The sequence below is a fragment of the Engystomops pustulosus genome, chromosome 2 (assembly GCF_040894005.1).
Source record: "Engystomops pustulosus chromosome 2, aEngPut4.maternal, whole genome shotgun sequence".
Taxonomy (NCBI): domain Eukaryota; kingdom Metazoa; phylum Chordata; class Amphibia; order Anura; family Leptodactylidae; genus Engystomops; species Engystomops pustulosus.
In genome coordinates, this window is record NC_092412.1 from 72,088,372 (window position 1) to 72,109,451 (window position 21,080).

General features: G+C 41.5%; 1 protein-coding gene across 1 annotated transcript in view; it reads left to right on the forward strand.

Moving 5' to 3' along the window:
* Positions 1-21,080, forward strand: part of VWA8 (von Willebrand factor A domain containing 8) — a 209,711-nt gene that overhangs the window by 28,690 nt on the left and 159,941 nt on the right. Inside the window, exons 7-10 of the mRNA XM_072135279.1 lie at positions 3,456-3,620; positions 7,570-7,619; positions 10,429-10,537; positions 19,803-19,907. Coding sequence (XP_071991380.1) covers positions 3,456-3,620; positions 7,570-7,619; positions 10,429-10,537; positions 19,803-19,907 — 429 coding nt within the window. The remainder of the gene's footprint in view (positions 1-3,455; positions 3,621-7,569; positions 7,620-10,428; positions 10,538-19,802; positions 19,908-21,080) is intronic.

The following is a 21,080-nucleotide window of genomic DNA, read 5'->3' on the forward strand; positions in this document are numbered from 1 at the left end:
CAGTTTTTGTTTCTTTCATGGCCCAGTGTGGTAGCATCATCCAGAAAATCAACTTTAAAGTGAGAGATAAATTGGTTATATAAAGTTAAGGAGGCTTTGAATTCCTCCTCCTCTGTGATTGACATCATGGACTTCAGGAGATCTGGTTAGTGATGTCTCTGGATGCAGGGCCATTAGAAACAGTAAGGGGGGCTTTCTGAGGAAGAGATAGCTTTACTTCAGTGTTAACATCTGCCTCCTTGACTCTATACAACCAGTTTACATCTTACTTCAAAGTAGGTTTTCTTGATGATGCCACTGCGCTGGGTCATGAGAGAAACTTGGAAGATGTTCAGCTGCTTGGCATCATATTGGTATTGGCTTATTAGGTCAGTTTCTACTGACAGGTTCCCTTTAAGGACACCTGACTTACAGACTACCCCTAGTTGGAGACAGACCTCTCTGCCCACTAAGACCTCTCATGAAGCTCTCTGGATGACTTACTTTGGTCCCAGGCTGCAATGATCAGCTGTAAGGTGTCTGTAATGAAGTTATATTGATATTTCTTGTTCCAATGACAGCACAAAATTTTAATAATCCAATTCTCACTGCGGCAACAGAATTTTAGTCTGGGGCTACAATTATAAAATACAGGCAGTTTCCAGGTTACGTACAAGTTGAATTTGTATGTAAGTCGGAACTGTATACTTTATAATTGCAGCTCTAGTCAAAAAAAATTTTTGGTCTCTGTGACAATTGGATTTTAAAAATGTTGGGTTGTCGTAAGAAGCAAGATTAACAATAAAGCTTAGTACTATGTAGTTAGCTAGTTATTCCTTTCCATAAGAAATAACTGTGGTGGGGGTTATACTTATGTGGGGTTATGCTCCCACATGCCCATCCATACCTTTGTTTTAATTGTCCAGCTGCTCTTTCATTACAAGACTTTACTTTAGAAATATCCAAATTAGGCTGAGGTGCTTCATGGAGCATAAGCAGAGCACCTCAGGGGTTCAGCTCCTCATTTTGCAAGACCTTGGAGTAATGTAGTTGAAGGTTTAAGGATCTGGTGCCAATAATAACTTCAAATCAGGTTTAAGGATCTGGTACCAATAATAACTTCAAATTATCCCACTGTAAAACAAATATTTTCTTCTTTTAAAGGTCTAAAATGTTGGTAAAAAAAACAGCAGTTTGGACATTTAGATCCAAAACAGGCTGGTCTCTAAGGGGTTAGTGACACTTTATTAGGTAATAAATAATTAATGACTGGAGAACCCTTTTCAAGGAACAAATCCAAAATTCTCAGAACAATCACACATTTTTATACCTTTTACCAATTACAGTACAATAATAATTTATTGTAATGAAAGTCACCTGGGGTGAGGGTAGAATATATCACTTCTCTAATGCCTTGCCATTATATAATTATTTTAAAGCGGGGGTTATCATCTACCTTATATAAACCAGGGATGTTATTCTGTAATATCCATTGGAAATCATTTCAAAGTGTATTAAATTATTAGTGATGATGAGAAAAGAGAATTAGCTTTGTATTGATGTCTAATTGTAAGAGTGAATGATTACTAACCATTTCTCCAAGGTTTTTATCACTTATAAAATAATTGCCTATGTTGTATTTTTAAAGGATTTTAAAAGAAGATATAACTTCACTTATATTTTCTATTTATAATTGTCATTACAAATAAATATTCCGCTTACAAGTTATATCATACAGTAGTATCATAGTATATTATTGTATATAAGGTTAGAAAAAGAAGTCCATCATTTCCAACCTTTAAGAATTAAACAACAGTTTTTCCACCATAACCCGTGATATTTTTGCTCTCCAGAAAGGCATCCAGGCCTCTCTTGAACATGTACATAGAGTCCGCCATAACAACCTCCTGCGGCAGAGAGTTCCATAGTCTCACTGCTCTTACAGTAAAGAACCTCTGTCTATGGCGATGGTAGAATCGCCTCTCCTCTAGGCGCAGAGGATGCCCCCTAATCCTGGTCACAGGCCGAGGTATAAAAAGATCTTTGGAGAGATCCTTGTACTGTCCGTTCTTATATTTTTATCCAAAAAACACACAGTCCTATGCTGTCTCACAGCATATTATTTTCCATTGTTGTTTAAGCTTCCCACACTCACAAGTGAGATTTGTTTTATCCGCATTTTATTCCATCAAGACTCCATATAAAGTAGGATGACCCTGAAGAAGACAAAAGCTAGGTTTGGGTAGTGTGTTTTGCGTTTGTGGATTTGATTGATTTTGTGAGATATGCACAGTTTAAATTCCCTATGTTAGTAATAAAACAATTTTGAAATTATTATGTGGGTGTAATCTGCCTGAAGAAATGTCTCATTGACAATGAAGTACAGTTTCTGGATTGGCCGCCACAGTCCTCTGGCCTATACCCAATCAAATACTTGTGGGTAGAGTTGAACAAAAACTGTATTCATACCTCAGTGAGTCGACCAGTATTCGCCAACATTGCAAAGGTGCAGAAGAGACCTGGGATCAGGTTTCGTTTGTGACATGCTTGAATCTGATAGAAAGTATGCCCAGAAGGATTAAGACAAGTGCCAAAGGTGGATTCATAAAATACTAACAAAATAATTAAATGAAAATGTACAACTTCGCGCTCAAACCCTCATCCAACATGACTTTGTAACCTTTTTCTTGACTCACCGCTTATGGACTGAATTTTCAAAGGACTAGATGATATTTTTGCTCTCCAGGAAGTCATCCAGGCCTCTCTTGAACATGTATTGTTACATATATTTATGAGGGGATCTATATGTCACCATTTTTGTTATTTTATTAAATGGATACACTGTAGAACTTTATATGTTTGTACCATGACACTATAATAATGCAGTATTTGAATTTTCACTATACAGTGTGATGTTTTGAAATTGTATACATTCATAAGTATGTTAATCTCCCCCAATGCAGTTACTATATATACTTGCTGTGGTCCATTTGTTTTTTGCTTGTAAAAGGTGTAGCTCACCGAAACGTTGCCTCACTTTGAACCTCACTTTTAGGCTCCTTTCACACAGACGTCATGTGGACGTATTGGCTGGATGGCCAACCCTCCACGGAGCCTGGAACCTGAAATCAGACAACAAGGGAATAAATCACCTTTGAACTTTTGTTTTCTTGTACTACTATAAAATAGATGAGACAAAAAAGGCTCAAAAAGTAGTAGAAAAAAACACAATTTGGTGATAAATTCTCCCAATTGTTACCCTTTTGTTTGTCATTTTAAATATATAGTGAAACCTCTCCCTAAAGACAGACTTTTTCAGCACCTGATTCCTTCTGACCAGTATACTATATGGATGCCATAGGCGGACGGAGGAAGAGGGTCTGGGGGCAAGCAAGAGTTTTCTCCTTGATAGTATTTGGATTATTATTAAGATATTCTGGAGGATAACAGGTTTTCCCCTTTTATTCTATTCCCAGGAACATAGTAAGGAGGAACTGGATGCTTGGAAGATTGTGCGTGTCAGTGAAGATTTTCGAGTGATTGCTTTAGGGCTGCCAGTCCCGAAATATTCTGGCAACCCTCTTGATCCACCACTGCGCTCCAGGTTTCAAGCTAGAGATATTTATTACCTGCCATTTAAGGTAAATTCGTGCTAATTATTTGGCAGCTTTAAACAACAAGTATTTGTGACTTTGTTACGTAACTACTGCTTTAGTGAATAAAGCTGGAAAATGTGCCTGCCGAGCCTGAAGCTATACTGCGATATTTTTTTTTTCTTCTTTACTGCATTACATAAACTGTTCATTTATGATGCACCTAAAAGTGTGCTGCTTGAAAAAAAAAAGACTAAAAACTGTTTAAAATCAAAATTTTGAATTTTTTGCCTATAGTGACTTGCTTGTGGCCGCAACACTTCTCATACATTCTTTCTAGTATAACTTATTTTTCGTAAGGATAGGTAATCAATCTAAAATTGACAGACGTCTAAGGGCAACCACCTTCCTTATGTACAACGCAAGGATTTCAGTAATTTAAACTATTTATACTTACAGGTCGGGCTTTAGTACTCTGTAAGAATACATGTTTTTAAAGGAAACCTACCACTTCGGATAGGGCTTCTAAGCAGCTGGTGCGGCGCTTACCGGGAAGGGGGGGGGGGGCGTCCGTGGCTCCAATCGCAGCCCCGGGACTTCCTGCTTTCTGGCAGGATCCGGCTGTAACACACTGAGCATGCGCAACATGAACGCAGATGAATGCCGTAAAAACAAAACATGAAAAACTCGCCATAAATGTACATTTTTCATAAATTCTTTTCACAAAAATTGTTCTAAAAAGTGATAAAAAAAAAGTTATGTGCGCCAAAATGGTACGAATTGAAAGGACAACTCAACACGTAAAAAATAAGCCCTAAACTAGCTCTGTCAACCAAAAAAATATTAAAGTTACGTCTCCAAAAAGATGGTGATGCAAAAACAAATGAGATTTCCTCTATATTAGTTTTTTTCCAGTAAAATTGTAAAAATAAATGAAAAACTATATAAATGAGGTATCACCATAATCGTAGTGATCTGAAGAATAAAGATAATATAGTATTGTTAGTGTACGGTGTACGACCCCCAAAAAATACAAAAAGAATGGAAACCAAAATTGACAATTTTCTTTTCACCCATACATTCAAGAGTTAATAAAATCTCATCAATAAGCTAATGACCCACTAAAATGAAATATTTGTAAAGTGCATCGCATGTCGCAAAAAATAAGCCCTTATATTTCCAAATTGCCAAAAAAATAAAGATTGTATAGCCAATAAAAAGTGACAATGCATAATCTGGGCAGCTTCCCTTCCATGCCCATACAACAGGTTACCACCACATATGGGGGATTGTTATATGTGGGAGGGATTGGGTATCAATTTTTGTGGAGCGTTTTGGTATTTTATCCACTGAGAATTTGTAAATTTTTTGAAAAACACATTAATTTAGCCAAAAAAAAAATTTACTTTCAAAATTGTATCCGATTTTGTTTTAACCCCAGAAAACAATTAAAGCGTTAACTAACTTCATAAAAGTTGTTTTAGGGACGTTGAGGGGTGTAGTTTCTATAATGGGGTAATTTATGGAGTTTTTCATTTAGGCCTCTCAAAGTGACTTGAAACCTGAGTAGGTCCCTCAATAGCAGTATTTTGCGTTTTTTATGAAAATGTGAAAAATCGCACCAAACGTTCAAAGGCCCATAACATCCGACAAAAATAAGTGTATGCATAAAAAACCATGTCCACATAAAGTAGAAATTCAGTGAATGTTAGTTATTACGTTTTTTTGCTGTTATGACTATGTGTGGAAAAAGTAGAACATTTTGAGGTTCGAAAATCGAGAATTTTTTCAAATTTTCACCAAATATCTGATTTTCTCATAAATAAATGCAAAACATACCACTAAAATTTTTAAACTAACATGAAGTACAAAGTGTCACGAGAAAACAATTTTAAAATCACTTGGATATGTTAAAGCGTTTCAAAATTATAGCCATTTATAGTGACACAGGGCAGATTTAAAAAATGGGAAGGTGAAAAGTGGCTTCTGCGTTAAGGGGTTAAATGCTTTAAAACCGTTTAAGAACGAAGATAAGCGCTGGCACCAGCTCACCATTTGCTGCCTAGGAGCCCTATCCGAAGTGGTAGGTTTGCCTTAAACTTTAAATATTCATCTCGGAGAAAAACTACCTTTAAGTATATACTTATTAGCGCTGGGCGCTCCTGTGCCCATAACACAGGTGGCCTAAAGGCTCATCTTCGAGTAATTATGTACGCCTCCATCCTTTGATTCACTCGCACTCTCTCCAAACCCATCTGCCCAAGAGATGTTGACTTCAAATGTGGCTGCAGGAAAGCGATGTACACCATGACGGTGACATCATCCAGCTCGCTGGAAGTCTTGCACATACGAGGTACAGAATGCTATCATACAGCTGCGTGCTTCTACTAGACTTCTTGAGAGATGAATGGGAGGGAATGGAAGTAAATCAAAGAATGGACACCGGTGTCTTGGGCACAGGAGTGCTTGGAGCTAATTAGCATATTAAAAATAATTTTTCTCCGGGATGCTGCTATTCAAAGCTTAAATAGGGTTTTCCCATGAAAGAAAATTCTCAAATTTCAATCCCCTAGTGACGTTAACACAATAAAGATCATTTTCAACCCTTTATTTTACAATTTCACTTAGTTTCATTGCTGTTTTAGCTCCTATCACTCCCCAGGCTGGTCAGTGCAAAATTCCAGAGCAGACGGGGCCTCTCTAAGCAGACACATTATGATCCATCTAGTTCTGTGAGCTTACAATGAGCTTAAATTATCAGGGTACATGTTAATATACACTTTCATTTACCTTCTGAACATTGTTCTAGTATCTGAAAACATAGAAAGAGAGATGAGACAGATCAGAGATGATGAGGTCCACAAGATGCCTAATACACACAATGACACAGTTAGCTCTCCTACATCTTTGCTATTCCACAACACATAGATCTGCTGTGCCCTCCTCCCCCTCCCCAGATAAAGAACTTATCTGTAACTTTACACTCCTCACGCTGCTGCTGCCAGCTGGTACTTAGTGTCTTTGTATCAGTTTGAGCTCTGTCTTGTAATGCAAAGGGAGCAGCTCGAGAGAGAGAGAGAAATCCACGGCTTCCACAAAGAAAACCGAGATGGCTTCCTTGACCATAAGTCAGAAGTCACAGGGTCGTGTCTACGAGTACTTATTTCTGTGAAATGCTGTGTTTTTGTTAATAACCTGCAAATAAGAGAGTGTGTTATTTTGTTACCCTGAGTATATTTAAGAAACTTGTCTTCGTGGGAATACCCCTTTAACCCCTTCACGACACGCGCTGTAATAGTACGGCCCGCATCGTTTGCGGGTGCATGGAGAGGGCTCATGGGCTGAGTACTTTCCATAGCTGGTAAGTCTTTGCTGCATATTGCGGCAAACACTTACCGTTAACACCTGCATTTGGTGCTTGCAAAGCTGCCAGTGGCTTCAAAAAGATGGCGGCGCAGAAGATCGTCGCTCCCCGTGACGTCATCTGGGGGTGGCAATGACCGCCTCGGGTCTTCCAAAGCCTAAGTAAATTTATATGTAAGATGACTTTCTACAGTGATCCGAATACTGTGTTTTTAAAATTTATGTTAAAAGTAATAAAAATGTAAACAGAGCCAAGATACATATTTATGTATTGGTGGAAACATATCAATAAAGAAACTGTATTTTATTAGTAATTAGGATCAGTTAGTTGTGGCTGGTGATTAAATGGTAGCTTCTTTATTTATTTCTTTTTTTAGTTTCAGATGGTTTCCGTGCTTAGAAAATAATATTTTAGTTTTTAACAAACTTATTGAAGAATTTTGTCTTTGCTTCCAATCAGTCTTTCCTATCATGATCAATGACAAGGATTGTGACCTTTAGTAAGAGCCCGCTGTATGTAGCCAGTTAATTGCTGCCATCTCTAAAGATTAAAGAAGGCGCCAAAATCCTACTGTTAGCTTTGGAAAATGTAATTGATCTTCTACAGGTTTTTTTTTTTCTTTAACCCATACAGGATCAGCTTCAGCTACTGTATTCAGTCGGGCCAAATGTTCCTGCAGAAAGGTAAATGAATAAGAATGCTTCTATAACAAGGCATATTTTTTAATGTGATAACTCAGAAAGTAGTGGTAATTTGTAATATTTTTTAAGATTTTATAGTGTACATAGTGTGATAATATAGGATTTAAATAGACCTAAACACATTATGAAAAAAGTCCTTTACCCCAAATGATGTGATGAGATCTGTATAGGAGTGCAGTTTAGCATCTAACTTGCAATAATCCAAAAGGTATATAAGTATGTATAAGGTATAAAACCTACGCATTTCAGCTTAACAGAGCCTTACTCATGGTTTATCTTCCAATCTGGATGTGCTCCAGCATTACTTATATACAGTCTAAAACAGTGATGGCGAACCTATGGCACTGGTGCCAGAGGTGGCACTCGGAGCCCTTTCTGTGGGCACTCAGGCCATCACCAGAGATGACATCTTCCTGCAGTCCCAGACAGCCCAGGACTTGCTGTGCACAGAGCTATTTTGTGACAGCTCTACCTGGGACTATTTTCTGCTTTATTGGTGTCCTCAGGTGCTGGTATCAATGAAAGCTGTGACAGAGAAGGGAGTATAAATCACAAATTACATTTCTGTGTTGGCACTTTTCGATAAATAAGCGGGTCTATGTTGTAGTTTGGGCACTCGGCCTCTAAAAGGTTTGCCATCACTGGTCTAAAACATATTAATAAGAATTCACCTGATCTTTGTGTGTCTATATAGTCTTGGGCTGATGGTACATTTATAGAAATTGGATGTCTTGTCTTTGTATGTTAAGAGTAACAAAGGCCCAGAAAAGAACAATGTACAATACTATAGTTAAAATATTGCAATAAATTTCCTCTCCTGTTTGCGATATATCAGAGCATTTACTGTGAATTAATTTCAAACCCAATGGAACTGCAGCTCTTTTCCATGATCCAGCCTTATTATGTAAAAGTAGATATGTCCAGCGAATATGAAGCAGGGGTCCTTACTATAGAGACTGCCTTGCTCTCCTAGTAGCCTAAGGCACAATAATTGTATGGTTTGAATAATAGAATACAGCAGATGTTTATGGATTTGTGGAGCAGTGTGTCAGTCACCAAGGAAATCAGGGAAAAGCTTCCCTCAGATTCTAATTCCTGATGACAGTTCCACGCGAAGCTATTAAAGGGGTTGTCCGAAGGTTCCTCTAAGGGACATAACTGAGACGCTGGGCCCCACAGAAAACTTCTGCATGGGGCCTCAGTTTCCCCTTAAAAAAATATGCACTTGTTTATACAATAACACACATTTATGGACTCAAAAATACATTTATACACTTGTACATCCAGTATATACACATCAGATGCACAGACATATAGTATATATACATATGTCAAATAATTACACATACAGTATATGCACATCACATATACACATGTGTACAGTGTAAACACACAAAATACTCATATACAGCATGAATACAACTTATACCCATATACAGTCACCTTGTTCATTTCTAACAAAATTGGTGTCAAATGTTTGTGCTAGGTTTGTGCAGTAGAAATGTGTGTTTGTGCCATTATCATTTTTAAGTTATGAATGAAAGTTTCTAGAGGTCATCTGAGTTCAACCAGCGCCCTCCCCCCCCCCCCATATTACCTAACTCAAACAAAATTTGAGGCAATCAATTGTGCTATGTTTGTGCTGTTCAAATTTTTGTTTGTGCCGATTTTGTTTTGAAGATGTTAACATTTTGGGTAATGTGTTGGGGGGGGCTGATTGACCTCTGATGACCTCTGGAAACTTTTATTAATATTTAAAAATGATAGTGGCACAAAAGCTAATTTCACTCAGGTTAAACAGACCTATAACATATACACTCATATATAAATCATATACACACATACTGCATTTATACATTATATATGCATATCCATACATTTATACACTCATACATACATGTATATACTCACTACTCATGCAGTCTTCCTTTCCCGGGGGCGGGGGGCTGTCAGAGGCCACAGATCTGACTTCATGCAGTCCAGTAGCTTCAGACCACATGGGGGAAGCCACCCTGCTTTCCTCTTCACTAACATTTCTCATCTGAGCTCCCATCTCATCAGTATGCTGCCCATGATATGCACTGTTATATACGTACTATGCTGTACAATGTGCAGCATAATATGTATATAAAGGTGTACATACCCTATTGTTTGCTGTGTGTCAGGTCTGGTTCTAGGCCTCGCTGACACTTTGGGCCTCATAGTAGCTCCTATGGCTGCTACTCCTACTGTTATGCCCCTGGCTCCTCTCAAGAGAATTATAGTAGTAGGTATGAAAATATAGGAGTGAAGGTAATTCCTGTGATCATAAGCAATTCTCATTCATTATGGAGTTTCACATGGAACAATAGTGTGTTAATATCTCATTCCCTATGGTCTTAGAATCTGTCAGCAGTTTTGACCATGCAAAACTGTAGACAGTATTAGATGTGCCATAGACATCTGTGTGCTCTTTCACAGGACCGTGAAATTTTTTTTATATTCCAGGATTGTAGCTGCACTGGATTTAGTGTCCTCAAACTTTTGACACTCCAATATGTTACTGAACTCCTCTCACCAGGGGCGACTGAGAAGTCTCTCCTAGTGCTTCCTGTCGTGTTTGGTGACAGACATTGGGTGCATCAGTACTATGGGGCGGGAGCACTGTACAATGGGATGTTATGTTGTATAAGCCTACCACCCCCAGCCAGTCAAACTTTACTATGTCATATTTCTTTGTATTAGACAATTTGATTGTTACATACTTTTATAACAGCCATAATAGAAAAATTTAATTTAACTTCTCTTTCAGAATTTCTCAGCTCCTGTCATTTGCTACAACACTCTGCTCTCTTGAATCTGCTACCCTAGGGCTTCCAGACTTTCCAGCAGACAATTTGGCAGCAGCTATTGGCATTTTGGTAAACTACTTACATTGGTACAATTTTAAATAGTTTCCTCAATAATTCATTTAAATATTGTATTTATGCATAATTCATAATATTATGAGGCAGCTGTGTGCCTTGAATATGATTTAAAGGAAGGAAGAGTATTTCTAAACTTAATACTAGAGCAGTGATGGGCAACCTTTTGAGCTTGGTGTGTCAAAATTTGCCAAAAAACCGAGCATAACTTGGGTGGTGTGTCACCTTGAGAAAAAAAACCTAATTTTGTGATATTTAGAGTTTAAATAACAAAAACGTATAGTTATTTAACGTACCTGCTTAGTGATTTCTTTGTTAATCTGTCAGTTGGTTTCTTTTGTTGGTCTTGCTGTTATTTAACTTGTGTGGGGTGCCATGAACTAAGATAAGTGAGGGTGAGGGGGAATTATTCCAGTGATGGTGAACCTGTGGCAGTCCAGCAACAGCTAGTTTTAAGGACATTTGTGTCCTGAGAAGTGCCCCCCAAAAGAGTGTACATCACAGCCCAGCCCGGCAGAGCTCAACTCAATAAATGAACTTACCTAACTGGCACAAGCTCCAATGACACCACGAGCCTCCGTTACTCCTCTTCAGGCCGCTTCAGCTCCTGTGTAGATGTTCCCGCGCAGGCACAGCATAGGTTGCGTCTTTGCGAGCTGGGGCTGCTCTGCCTCCAACGCTCCACTCTGGCATCATTGGGCGGCCTCTGCAGAGCAGGACAGGAGGACAGGAGCAGCAGCTGCTATCTCTCTGACTGAGATGCAGCCGCTCGCTGCAGACCACATCGCCAACCGACCGCCCGACCGGCCCCAGACAACAGACAACTGCACTACAGCAATTTTTCTCCAGCAGCCGTGTGTCACTGAAAATGGCTACGTGTGTCAGTGCTGACACGCGTGTCATAGGTTGGCCATCACTGTACTAGAGGCTGGTTCAGATTTGCATGTGCATATAGTTTATCAGAAACTGCAAGAGCTTGTGTTTCAGGTTATTTGATAACGTCCCGTTATAAAGTAATACAGTATACTATATTCAAATAGCTTACAGACCTACTGGATACAGTTTGTAACTATTTTTATTATGGATTCTGACCTAAATCCAGTGTTTTATTAATTGTTATCACATGTACAAGTGGTCTGCTAACATTAGTCTTAAATTAAACCCAAAAAGGTCTATATATGGAGATCTGAGAGATGAATGTTTCAGGAATACACTAAAGCTTACATAATCGTTTAGTTTCCCTACAAAGAATGGTTCTTTATATGATTATATCCTAGTGTATTATCTGAGCTAAATGCTACTTGAGAATAAAACTACAAACCGTATAGAATATGATTAAAGCCACATTAACCTTCCTTTAAGGGGATCTGTCAGAAACAACTACAGGTAGTGAAACACATGTATGACATCTGCTTACATGGAAAATTCCTCACACCAGTTTATGTCTGGCCACTACAGATGATGTGTTTAACCGATCAATCTGACGGACAGCCATGGCCCTAAAATTTAACACAGTTATGAACAGTGTTCAGATAAACTTGAAATGCATATTAAATAACCCCTTTTTTGTAGATTATATATAAAAGTAATTAACAAAAAGAAATAAAGGGTTTATAAGTGTCAATATTTGGCTGTTTTTGTATGTTGATATTTCTTATGCATACAAACCTGGCTTTGGGAGAGATGCCTGGCACCTGGGAATAAGCGGTGCAATAGTGTTGGGTGAACTGAATATATGGTGCTATATTTTGTATTCATATCCCGAGACCATAAAGGCAATAGGTGTCACCCTGTGTAAAGATGTTCCGACAATTAAAATAAAGAATTATTTATGTTTGTAAAAAAAGGTATGATTGCCATATAGTTGCTACTTATATTTGCCATAAAATATTTGACTAGGGACGGGAAGTAAGAGTTCTCCATAAGAAGACTTTGCCAGTTAAGGTCGCCTTGTAGGCTTGTAGAGACTTATAGCAATTGATGTTCCATTAGGGGATTCTGGGAAATATGCGAAGTTCAACATCCCATATGGAGAACCCTTACTTCCCAACCATAGTCTTTGACTCTAAACCATATTAAGTTGAGTTAGAAGGTATGTTTTACATTAAACATGCCCTTATATGGCTCTGTAAATGGAAAAATAAAAAGTTAAAGGCAGCCTGTCACCAGTTTTTACCCCAGTAACCTACTAGCCACATCAGGGACATTATGAAATTTTCTAAGTAGAATTCCCTTTTACAGTAATAAAAAATGTACCCCAAAGTCAGGCAAATATGACTCTTCTCATTTTCACTGATGAATCAAGTTTAGTGGTTGCAAGAGGAATGTCCCTTTAGGTGCCCCTTATCTACTCTTCTAAAGTTCCTAGAAACATACTATGTGTCATATTAAAGATAAGGATCTCATCTTTCAGATCACACCAGGTTTATAGCATCCATCATCTACCGGAGATACAGGCAGATAAAGGCAATGCTTGCCGCAGATAAAGATCTAGTTCCCACCTATTTTCGGCTGCGCATATGTCCATTTCAGTAGCTCACAGAATCATAAACCTGGTCAGAAAGAGGAGATTTGTCAGCAGCATTTTTCTGCTATGGGGAGCAAAATTTTAAATGACAACTAATTACTTATTAGCTTATATTTTAACCCCTTAACGCTCTGCACCATAGCTCTACGGCGCAGAGGTATAAGGGATGTATGAAGAGGGCTCACGGGCTGAGTCCTCTTCATACAAGGGTGGGGGTTTTTGCATATTGCAGAAAACCCCCACCGCTAATAACCGCGGATCGGTGCTAGCACTGATTGCGGCTATTAACCCTTTCATTGCCGCCGGCATAGTCGTCGTCGGCGTTTATTACAATCGCCGCGCCCCCGAACGTCATCAGGGGGCGGCGATCGGTTGCCATGGTAGCCTCGGGTCTTCGTTTGACTTGAGGCTATCTGGCTTCTGCAGATTCGTTACAATGAGCCAGTGGTAGGAGCGATCTGACCATCTAGGGTTAATGTACCCTAGATGGTCTAAAAAATAGTGGGAAAAAAAAGAAAAAAAAAGTTTAAAAAAAATTAATAAAATATTAAAAATTCAAATCACCTCCCTTTCCCTAGAACTGATATAAAACATAATAAACAGTAAAAATCACAAACATATTAGGTTTCGCCGCGTCCCAAAATGCCAGAACTATCAAAATATAAAAACGGTTACAGCCGGCGGCGACCTCCGAGGCGGGAAATGGCGCCCAAATGTCCGAAATGCGACTTTTACACCTTTTTACATCACATAAAAAATGAAATAAAAAACTATCAAAATGTCGCACAGACCTCAGAATGGTAGCAATGAAAACGTTGGCTCATTTCGCAAAAAATGACTCCTCACACAGCTCCGTGCACCAACGTATGAAAAAGTTATTAGCGTCAGAAGTTGGCAAAATTTTTTTTTTCTTTTTTGTACACATTCGTTTAATTTTTGAAAATGTATTAAAACACAATAAAACCTATATAAATTTGGTATCACCGCGATCGCACCGAACCAAATAATAAAGCTGAGGTGTTATTTGGAGCGCACAAAGTCGAAAAAACTGAGCCCACAAGAACATGACGCACGTACGTTTTTTTTTTTTTTTTTCCATATTTGGAATTTCTTTTCAGCTTCGCAGTACACGGCATGTTAAAATAAATAACATTTCGGGAAAGTAAAATTTGTTACGCACAAAATAAGCCCTCACACAGGTCTGTACAAATGAAAAAGTTGTGGATTTTTTAAGTTTGAGAGCGAGAAATGAGCGGAAAATCCCTGCGTCCTTAAGGGGTTAAGGACCCATTTGTATATGAATTATGCTGATTCCTGGAATACCCCTTTAAGGTGTTAATATAATGGGTTAGGATAAAACACTGATGAATGTTTTAAATTATTATTACTTTACATATCATAAGCGTGGGGCATAACATTTAATAGTTGTATATTGATAAATTATCTAATATCATAATTATCTAATTATCTAATATCCTGCCCCCACACCCATTACAAAAAACATGACATAAAGTGTACTAACCCTTTAAGTATGTGCAACACCCTCGCCGATGCAATGGCGAGGGAGGGTTTGCGAATACGTCCCACCTGCATGTAATCCCATTACACTACATGGTCCTTATAGGACATAGGGGTATTGCAGTGGTGAATCCTGCCTGGCAAGGCAGAGGTTAAGTATTTTGTATGATGCAAGATGCTGTTGTCCAATGATATGTGTTACATCCTGTGCTCTGTAAGCTGAGATGTGATTGGAGGAGCAGCCACCACCTGACCAAAGGAAGGTAATAAAACCCCTGGCCAGGAATGTTCTGGGTCTCAGATTCTGGAGAACATTAGGGGATTCTCAATGAGAGAGATTCCAGTGTAGGAGAATCGTAGAGAGTGAGTGAGTAATCTCTGTCTAGCCCATACCAGAGCAGGAAGAGCTTAGCCCCTGCCTCTGAAGAGTGGAGCAAGAAGACTAGAGTTAGTGTAGTGAGGAAAGGGGTATCATCTTACCTTTAAAGGTGATACCTGAAGCCCTACAGGACAAGCTGAAGCTTCCTACCAGGACACAGCTGCCTCCCAGCCTGCCCGCTACATCCAGGCTGGTGAACTATCTCCTGAGGCTCCCTCCAACTCACATCTCAGCACTCCATCTACCTGTTAAAGGCACGTTGCTGCGGTTCCTGCCGGTTCAAATAAAGAACTGTAAGTTGTTTTCTTCAACTTCTGTCTCCGTCTGGTCCCTGCTAATACGGCTGCCTTCATCACCGGCACCCTGTCCATCACCCAGAGACTCACACTCGGGACATTAAGGGGTTGCCCCAGGGAGATCCGCTATAGCAGCCTCTCCCTCATCATTTCTTGCCAACACCACCCTGCTGGAGACCTGCCAGGCTGTAGGACAGCCCTCCGGTTCCCCCGTACCAAGCACCGTGACGATAGCGTGCTTAGGCCGCAACCGCCAGCCACTCCGGTACCGCGGGCCCCGGCTGTCCCCAGGCCGCACCTCAAAGGGCTAGGCCCCGGTGGGGGATGTTGCAAGTGGCGTCACGAACAGGATTGATACTTCTGTGCCTTATTCCGGCATTAAAGACTTTCCTTTATTAAAAAGACTGTGCTGCCTAACCCTGCTGCCATCCGGGTTTAGGCCCAAGTAATCGTGTGTTTCTGGAATTGAACTGTGTTTTACTGCTGCCACGTGCTGTCGAGCTCCGCTCCAGCACTCAAGAGGTTAAACTCTGCAAAGAACTTTGTCAGCTCTGCTACATCCGGCGCTGCTGGGCCTGAAGCATTTACCTCACGAAACTGTGGCGCAGCAAGTAATTCCAGCCCGCCAAAACCTTCACTGGCGGGAAAACCCAGAGACATCGCTAAGCTCCGCCCCCTGCGCGTATGGCGCGAATCCTGCCTCAGCGCGCTGTGGCGCAGCAGAAAATCCAGCCCGCCACAACTCCTGGCGGGAAAGACTCAAGCTCCGCCCTCTGGCGCGAAACTCTCCCGCGCTGCAACGCCAGTGAGAGCCCACGAGGTACCTCAGAGTCAGCGCAGCCGCCATCCAGCATCAGAGAGGTTAATCAGCCATCTTGGATTTCTCCATGTGCTGTCTCCTGTCCTGCCGACATGCCGCACAGCCTCCGAGATGAGGAACCAAGTGTCACATGGTCTGTCCCCGAGCCTCGGGCACCTTCTTCTGCTGCACCGCTTACTGCTGTCTCCCGTACGCAGTCTTCAATGGCGGATTCTCCACAGCGGCTGCCTCCTCCGATTCCGGACCTCCAGAGGACCACCGCGGATGTGAGTACCATGGCCCCCAGGGCCTATATCACAGTGACTGTGACTATATCTCCCTTAGCCCCGGCTGGGGTACAGTCCGGCCTCCCTGCAGAGGGTCAACATCTCCCCATAGGAGGCCCGGCTACAAAAGGGACTCTCTTAAAGGGGCCTGACCCCTTATCTAATGCTGCTGATCGTTCTGCGGAGTATCCAGGACCACCTGCTAAGAGGCCCAGGCTGTCCGGTGAGAACGCCCTGCCAGCTACAGAGGTTATCACCGCCAGCGCAACAGCACCCCCAAGAGCTACAGGTCAGTCCAGGAACAACAATCCTTTCGCTGTCAGCAATGGAGAAGTTACAGCTCCTGCGGTCATCATCATGCGCTCCACAGCGCCCCCAGCTACAGAAGGTCAGTCAGAGAAGTGCCTGTCTCCTTCCTTTGCTGAGATGCCTGCCGCCGTAGGTGACCTCCCTGCTGTTCCAGCTCCAGCTTCTGGGTGTTCCATGTCAGCAGTTCCAGTGTCTACCACCAGATGTCTTCAGGTGACAGATCTCAACACTGCTTTCTTCACCCAGGCTGATGATGTCACTGCTGCAGTTCCTGCTCCCATGCCTGCAGCCATTGCTCTTGAGCAGCAAGATTAACCCCTGAAGGGCTGTAGCCCATTTCGGGTACTGTACTGTGTACATATTGTATATTTCTGTCCTTACCCCAAAGAGCCAGAGACTTTCCTGAGACTCCTACCCTTATTTATCTCAGTCAAGAGATTATACACTGTCATGTGCTATGATAGCACCCTTCTCCTGCCACCGCAGAGATTCCTACAAAGGACTCTGTCCCTCTCCAAATAGAGGAGACCCTTTGCTTCTCAGTGCACTTTTCCCCACATCAAGGGCTGTACCCAGAAGATGGACTTTGTCATTAGAGACCTTCTGTGAGACTTTTGCCAGATACTACCAGGAAAAGTTGCCATATAATTTATTATCATTTTGCACTTAATGCCTTCCTTTTTAGGTACGGACATTATGTTTGCACTTCCATGCCTTTTCTTTGCAGGAAAAGAGACATTTACTACCGTGCTACCCTGAGTAGCCTATCTACCTCTGTACCGTTTGTAACGTTCAAGATGTGTACCCATTGGGCTCCTAAGCCAATGTGATCTTAACCTGTTTGCACACTGTCAGAAGATATGCCAGTAGTCTGCATTAACCCTTTCATAGGCTATTCAGGTTGTAGTGTGGCTTTGTCGGACCGTCTTTCTATGTAAAACACTGACCGCTACCTGATCCCTCAAACTGAGGTTTGCACGTGGGGGTAGTCCGTAAACTGCGGGCCCTAAGGGGACCGGGGGTGTTACAGAGCTAGCACCTGGATGCCACCCATACATGGGTAAGGATGCCAGTCAGGAGGTACTCGTGTCGCATATGCTAACGCAATGCAGATAGACACCTTATATAATTGCCGCCAGGGAAGAAGTGTTGATAAAACAAATATACAGGCCTTGGTGCAAGGAGTGGATTACAGGACATGACACCACACCTTTCCTACTGTACAGTTCGGTTTAATGGCGTCAGCGACCAACTGTCATACAGCTACATATTTTTGTCTTAGTCCGACACCAACCCAGGTGCCTGTCTCCAGGACCATGGGCGGTTTGTCCCTACACCTCACATAGCCTGCACTTCCTAGAAGTGCCCTTAGCCCCCTCTGTGCCCCAAACCATCTGTAGTCGAGCCGAGGGCGGCTCTTTCAATTGCCCCCGGGGTATGCAACACCCTCGCCGATGCAATGGCGAGGGAGGGTTTGCGAATACGTCCCACCTGCATGTAATCCCATTACACTACATGGTCCTTATAGGAAATAGGGGTATTGCAGTGGTGAATCCTGCCTGGCAAGGCAGAGGTTAAGTATTTTGTATGATGCAAGATGCTGTTGTCCAATGATATGTGTTACATCCTGTGCTCTGTAAGCTGAGATGTGATTGGAGGAGCAGCCACCACCTGACCAAAGGAAGGTAATAAAACCCCTGGCCAGGAATGTTCTGGGTCTCAGATTCTGGAGAACATTAGGGGATTCTCAGTGAGAGAGATTCCAGTGTAGGAGAATCCTAGAGAGTGAGTGAGTAATCTCTGTCTAGCCCATACCAGAGCAGGAAGAGCTTAGCCCCTGCCTCTGAAGAGTGGAGCAAGAAGACTAGAGTTAGTGTAGTGAGGAAAGGGGTATCATCTTACCTTTAAAGGTGATACCTGAAGCCCTACAGGACAAGCTGAAGCTTCCTACCAGGACACAGCTGCCTCCCAGCCTGCCCTCTACATCCAGGCTGGTGAACTATCTCCTGAGGCTCCCTCCAACTCACATCTCAGCACTCCATCTACCTGTTAAAGGCACGTTGCTGCGGTTCCTGCCGGTTCAAATAAAGAACTGTAAGTTGTTTTCTTCAACTTCTGTCTCCGTCTGGTCCCTGCTAATACGGCTGCCTTCATCACCGGCACCCTGTCCATCACCCAGAGACTCACACTCGGGACATTAAGGGGTTGCCCCAGGGAGATCCGCTATAGCAGCCTCTCCCTCATCATTTCTTGCCAACACCACCCTGCTGGAGACCTGCCAGGCTGTAGGACAGCCCTCCGGTTCCCCCGTACCAAGCACCGTGACGATAGCGTGCTTAGGCCGCAACCGCCAGCCACTCCGGTACCGCGGGCCCCGGCTGTCTCCAGGCCTCACCTCAAAGGGCTAGGCCCCGGTGGGGGATGTTGCATATGTAATCTATATGCTTTTACCAAATGTATTTCTTTAGCTTTCCTTACCATTTCAGCAAACATGTAGAGTTTGTTCTGGGTGCCCAATACACAGTATTGTTTTCCATTGCCATTGAACACAGATAGATGCCATTTATCATACTGAATATTCGGATATTGCGTGGATTATATTCTACAACGGCTTTTGTGTTAGTCTAAGGCAGAGGCCACAAAAACTAGTAGGGACATTTCATTTCCTCATGTTTGTGTATAGGCTGGCAGCACACATTGTTTTGATGAATGAATTTACATTGGTTGAAATCACCCATGGCCATTTATTAAGAGGCTGAACAGTCGTGCAGTTGGCATAGTTTTTAGGATTAGTAGGATACTCGCTGTTCACTTCAAACATTTCATGCAGAGTTAATGGGATGCCTAAAAATACATCTGCAAAGATTTAACTCAACACATTCCTTGTTAAAACATTACAGCTACTCTTGTTTATGTAATGAGTTCTATAAATACACTGGCTTGACTTTATGGTGATCGGGGACATGTCTGGCTTTCCAGGAATACCACCCGGCTGCACTCTATGTGAACTCAGCACATGGGGTTCTAGTCGTCTGAAACAGCTCAGGTCATTGTACTTTATGCTGTGGTATGGGCCTCTTACATCATCTCTATGTTGTCCTGTATACTAAAAAAAGACCTAATCTATTTTTTCTTTTATATCTCAAGAATGTATTCCCCTTGATGTCTTCTCAACAAGTTATTCAAAGACTGTATCCATACAATGTTATGTTGGGAAAAGAAGGCAGAACTGCTGTAGAAGACACATTAAAGGTAAATTCTCCAAAGAAGATTTGTAGTCCGCAATAAAATACAATACTGTCAGTCCCCAACTTAATGACACCGACTTACAGACCACCTCTCTGTCCATTGTGACTACTCCGGATTATTTACTTTACTCCCAGGCCACAATGATCAGTTTTAAGGTGTCTATAATGAAGTTTTATTGATAATCCTTTTACCCATGACATCAAAAAAATTAGAATGTTCAATTGTCACTGGGACAATATAAATTGTGTCTGGAGTGACAATGATAAAATACAACTGTTCCGACTTCAATACAAATTCAAATTAAAACAAACCTAAAGAACCTATTTTGTACGTAACTCGGGGACTGCCTGTATAATAAAGCATTTACTTTCTTACTGCACATTTAATGTAACTTTTAGACAATGGGTTTTTTGGTTTCACATTTTGATGGATTTACCACTGAATACATATCGTGCAATTGATTAGTGAAGTAGTTAAATAATTACCCCACTAAACTATCAGCATGGGGATGAAATGTCCTTTTGAGAAAATCTTGCCTGTTTACCTATAGAAAAAATGTCTTGCAAAGTCATCTGAAAATGAGCAGAGATGAGTCATATTAGAAATGAGAATACCCATAAAACGTATGTACATGAAAGTGTGCTTTGGCTATGAGTTAGCTGCACTGAAAGGGGCTAACTTATAGCCCCATTGACTGCTGGAGGAGAGGGAGGGTAACCGCTCTAGCACAGCGAACCTAGGTTCATGACCTTTCATCAGGGCCGAGAGCTGCAGCAATGAGAGAACATTAAAGTGCCTGCAGCTCATGGCCAAGACTGAGGGAGGTACGGTGGTACGTGCTTGCCGCACGGTGGTACGTTCATTGGTGCGCCATGCGTGCGCATGGTGCACCGAGCGCGTACCACCGTGCGCCGAAGCTGCTTTGAATATAAAGATTACAAAAGCGTTTAAAAGCAATACATCAGTTTATGAGAATAACAAAGATATGCTCCGGCACCACCTCACCCTGCGCTGGTGCTCGGTATTTGAAGTTTAGAAGTACAATTTCAAAGTGGTAGGTTTCCTTTAGGGAGTAAAATTGCCTGTACAAGCGTCTGTGCTAGAAACATGCTTTTGGTTCAGGCTTGTGGCTTTGTGAGCTACAGAACTGGAGGTACCAGAAGTTAAAGACATATT